General features: G+C 38.5%; 2 protein-coding genes across 2 annotated transcripts in view; one reads left to right on the top strand and one right to left on the bottom strand.

Moving 5' to 3' along the window:
- The window catches only part of LOC107575080 (zona pellucida sperm-binding protein 4-like), a 3241-nt gene extending 2285 nt beyond the window's left edge, over positions 1-956 (top strand). The window contains exons 7-8 of the mRNA XM_016261491.1: positions 627-766; positions 848-956. Of these exons, the coding sequence (XP_016116977.1) occupies positions 627-766; positions 848-956 (249 nt within the window). The remainder of the gene's footprint in view (positions 1-626; positions 767-847) is intronic.
- Positions 932-3308, bottom strand: LOC107575081 (uncharacterized). Its single transcript, XM_016261492.1, has 4 exons — positions 3140-3308; positions 2930-2948; positions 2039-2200; positions 932-1759 (listed from the first exon to the last, which is right to left on the bottom strand). The coding sequence occupies exons 1-4, from the start codon at positions 3306-3308 to the stop codon at positions 1474-1476; spliced, it is 636 nt and encodes a 211-aa protein (XP_016116978.1). The 3' UTR covers positions 932-1473.
- Positions 3309-4755: the final 1447 nt, after the last annotated feature.

Here is a 4755-nt window from a genome sequence, read left to right on the forward strand (position 1 = left end):
TTGAAGCACCTTTATTTTTAAGTGTACCCTGGAGTATAATCCAAGGTTCCAAATTAAAACACTTTTACACCACAAACACACTGTAATTAAGTAAATCGTGTTTGGTGCACTGTAAAAAGCAACATGTACAATTTACCCAATAAATCTGAGGTAACAATTTGCATCCACTTTTTTTGGGTAGATTTAATTCCCTGTTGTGAGTAGAAAATAAATGAACTAAAAAGCTATTAAATACTAAAATAAATTGGGTTATATATACACCTCACATTTCATACTTTTACTTATTAAAATTGGGTAAAATTTACTCTTGATCGCTAAGTAGCTAATACCTAATTATTACTATTCAAAGTTAATTAATATCAGGTAGTACCTATTCCTTATTCAGAGAAGGTAAAATTTACCCCAAATAATCACTATTCAAAAATAATTAATATCAGTGAGTTACTATTACTAAGATTCTCACCCCCACCACAAAAAAAGACTTTCAGAAGTTAAATTTCACTGTTTTTAATCCATAAAATGATCAAAAAACAGAATAAAGTGCAATAAATAGCTTCACACAGCTTTTCAAGGTATGAACAGGTTATATAACTCACTAAACTAACATCTTCAAATGTTGTTTCTAGATGACGACACGCATCTTCCCACATTGCTCAAAAAGGAGATCAGAGAAGAGAAGTGAGCAGAGGATAGAGGAGAAGACCAGAGGAAATGAACAAAAGGAGATCAGAGCAGAGAAGAGAAGAAAGGAGAGCAGAAGAAATAAGTAAGATCAGAGCTCCTAGAGGTGTCCAGTCACATGAGGATTCTAGATGACGACACGCATCTTCCCACATTGCTCAAAAAGGAGATCAGAGAAGAGAAGTGAGCAGAGGATAGAGGAGAAGACCAGAGGAAATGAACAAAAGGAGATCAGAGCAGAGAAGAGAAGAAAGGAGAGCAGAAGAAATAAGTAAGATCAGAGCTCCTAGAGGTGTCCAGTCACATGAGGATTTTTTTGTATCCAAACTCTTTAACTTTACATAACAGTGACTTACCAAATCTGCAGTACAGGTGCATTTATACAACAAATAACTGAACCGCCTTGTTTACATGCAGCAATGATCCAAACACAGAATAAAGTGCAATACAACTTCTTCACACAATATTTGAAGGAATTAACCTGTTCGCTAAGCTTACAGCTTCAAATACTGTAACACTTTCAGAGGCCACTTATTCTATTTTAACAGTCAAAAGCACACACGGAAACTCTACAACATTGTTCCTGTGCACGTACAGTATCAAACATCTAGATAAGGATAGAACAAGTGAACACCAACATCTTTAAAACAAACTAAGGGTGAGGGGAAGAGGAGGGTATAGAGGAAGAGATCAAATTTCTTCAGGCTACATTCAGTGGTATTGATCAGGCCGGCCACTTTCTAGTGTTCCTTTTCTGTTAATCTGGGGAAGTCAGAGCAATGGTGTGTGTGTCTATTGCATGAGCTTACTTTTGAGGCTGTGGACCTTCTTCAGTAGTTTCGCCCCGTCAAGCTCCAAAAAAAGTTTTTGAAAAGTTTCAAACGTGTTCTTCAGCTGCTTTGGATATTCAAGGTTGAGGGCATATATCAGTCCCATCAGCAGAACACACGCCTTTGTTCGACTTCCACATCCTTCCATCACTGTGTTTCCCTCAATCACAATAGACACATCTGATGGATCCTCCTCAGCCATGATGTTGTGCTTCACAATCACCTTCATTGTTTTGTCTGTGTGGTCCCACATTCCTACATGTTAAAAATATTTTTAATTTACATATATTATTTAAGATGACGTTCCAATATATTTCAGTTTATCCTGCAGAGTAAAGGAGAGCAGAGGGAAGTGGACAGAAGACGAAAGGAGAAGGGGAGAAGAGGGTATACCAGAGGAGAGCCGAGTAGAGCTGAGAAGAAGAGGGGAGAGCAGAAGAAATGAAAGGAATAGATGAGAGACAAGGAGAGCAGAGCAGAGGAAGACATGAGGATCCCTTGAGTTAATCAGTCACTTGTTATTAATATGACATACCTGGCAGTCATGGAAAAGATCTTCTTGTCTTTCACCCAGGTAGCCAATGAGGCAGCAGACAACTGCATCCCTTTTTTTCTCAATGCTCTGTGACTGTAGGGAGACACAATTTAGTGAAAAGACTGTTAGTGGAACCCAGCGATTTACATACACACTGTAAAACCCGACAAGTTCAGAGAACTCAAAACTTTTGTGGTAACCGATTACCTCAAAACTTTTGAGTAAACCAAGTGCCTTGGCTTAAACCACTTAATTAAGTGATTAATTAAGTGCTGATTGAGCATTAGTGATGAACAGCTGCTGTTAACAAACAGAATCACTGAATGAAAGACAAACAAGAACTCAACTGAAATAAAAGACATGAAATCTCTTAAGATCTAAACAACCCCACAAACAGCATCACCAGCTCAGGAGGGTATAGAGGAAAAGATCAAATTTCTTCAGGCTACATTCAGTGGTATTGATCAGGCCGGCCACTTTCTAGTGTTCCTTTTCTGTTAATCTGGGGAAGTCAGAGCAATGGTGTGTGTGTGTGTCTGTGTCTATTGCATGAGCTTACTTTTGAGGCTGTGGACCTTCTTCAGTAGTTTCACCCCGTCAAGCTCCGAAAAAAGTTTTTGAAAAGTCTCAAACGTGTTCTTCAGCTGCTTTGGATATAATAGCTTACCTTCCTTTTCGCAGATGAATTCCATGAATTCGATGGCGGCTGGCAGCAAGAGGAAGATGGCCGTGAAGTTACCCGTCCTGCTTAGTCAAACGCGCGGTTTGGCGCATACGCGATTTGCAGTACAGGACTCGGTTCTGGTTGTATTTTACCCTATTTTTCTATGTAACAGTTTTTACTTTTAACAAATAGGTAGTACGTGTGTAATTTACCCATTACTTGATAATTCCTTGGCTGACTACAATAATCAAGTACATTTTATACGATTTACATAATTATATTTACCTCTCTCTAAAATCACTTTTTACAGTGTGCATATTTTTATGCTCTGCAGTATACAGAGTATATAGTAGACAAATAAGAAGTTTGCTTCAGAATAAAATGCAGACAAATCTTTTTTAGGTTATTAAAGCAAATAAAATGAATTACCTATAAGTGTTCTTTTCAGATCCTCTCTGAATTTCTTCACTGAATCTGGACTCTCATTGTTGGTTACATCTAGATCAACCCAGTTCAGGCCAAACTGAGGATCAAGCATTGTTGCCAAGAAATAGACATTATGGTTGATCTGGTCCTCTTTCCCATTTTGCTCAACCATTTTGGTTCTCACAAAGATCCCAGAGAATCTCTTTAAAAGTGATTGCCGAAGGGCTGTGGCTAGTGGCCGGCAAAGACTTCATGACTCTGATATTTGGAGCAGATGAGTGTTTAAATCAAGTACAGTGGGGACCACCATACTAATAGTGACCATTTTCTCACCCTCTGTAAGGTCTGTTGCTTCTGCAAAAGGAAAGAGAACAGAACCTAAATCCTTCAGTTGATTCCATTCACGAACTGAAAAAAGAACATGTTGAAAGTCTGAACTGCAAATTTGTGTGAGATCCCTATGGTCAAGTGCTGTAAGGGCCTGTAGCTGCTTGAATGTACTGTTCCAGCGTGTGGATGTAGCTGCAGGAATTGATCTATCTGTCCCAAATGTAGCCTCAAATCGTTCTTTAAATGTAGTACTTGTGTGAAGTAATGGTTAATTTTGACATTTTGGCAAGTGCTGAAGAAAAGGCCTTGGCTTCTTTCATTCCATCATGTACAACTAATTGCAGAGAATGTGCAAAACATGACAGCCTTTGTCTTGTTCTCACCATGATAGTCTTGTCTTCCCAGGTCACATCCTCCCGAAGACTCTCATCATCTAAGTTTTCCTCTTCTGCATCACTGCCATCACTGTGCTGCTCTTCCTGTGGTAGCTTGACTTTGAATGCACACTTCATATTGGCTGCATTATCAGTAATAATGTACCTGACTTTACTTGCTATGTTATATTCATCAATGATCTCGTCAAATGCCATGGCTATGTTGTCTCCACTGTGTCTACCACAAAACCTCCTACAGTCTAAAAGAAAGGACTCCAGCTGATTTCCATCTTGGTTTAATCCATGGGCTGTAACACCGAAGAAGGACCGCATGGTTCGATCAGACCATATGTCAGCAGTTATGGACACAGATGATTGGGTCTGGAGCTTCCTTTTAATTGAATCTTTCACCTGATCAACCAACAAAGGAATGTGTTTTTCAGTGATTGTTTTTCTTGCAATGGGAGTGTATTTGTTGTCCATTACTTTCAAGAAATGCCTGAAATGCTGATTTTCAACAATTGACAGAGGTAAAGTGCAGCCAATGAGGAGATCCTTAATGATGGCATTACGAATTTCTTGTTGTCTTGGAGAACTTGCATCATAAAGTTGCACTGCTTGTTTGGTCAATTCTGGTCTTGCAAATCCTGCAATGCTGGGCTGTACAGCATCTGTTGGTTGCTGCTGTGCTGCTGTCTTTGGTACTCTCTTATTCTGGGACAAAAAAAGAGAAAATTTTAACAATACTTGCTAATTCAAAAACAGAAGGTACATGCAAAACAAAGGTATTTGTCTAATGTGCCTAAAACATTTTTTTGCAAAGTTTTGTTTAAGCTGTTTTACTAGTTATTGCAATTCAGATCACATTATGTAATTGATAGAAAATAATTACATTACATTAAGAGCCAATCATTT

Source organism: Sinocyclocheilus grahami, unplaced genomic scaffold (genome assembly GCF_001515645.1).
Source record: "Sinocyclocheilus grahami isolate Dianchi unplaced genomic scaffold, SAMN03320097.WGS_v1.1 scaffold2459.1, whole genome shotgun sequence".
In the NCBI taxonomy this organism is placed as follows: domain Eukaryota; kingdom Metazoa; phylum Chordata; class Actinopteri; order Cypriniformes; family Cyprinidae; genus Sinocyclocheilus; species Sinocyclocheilus grahami.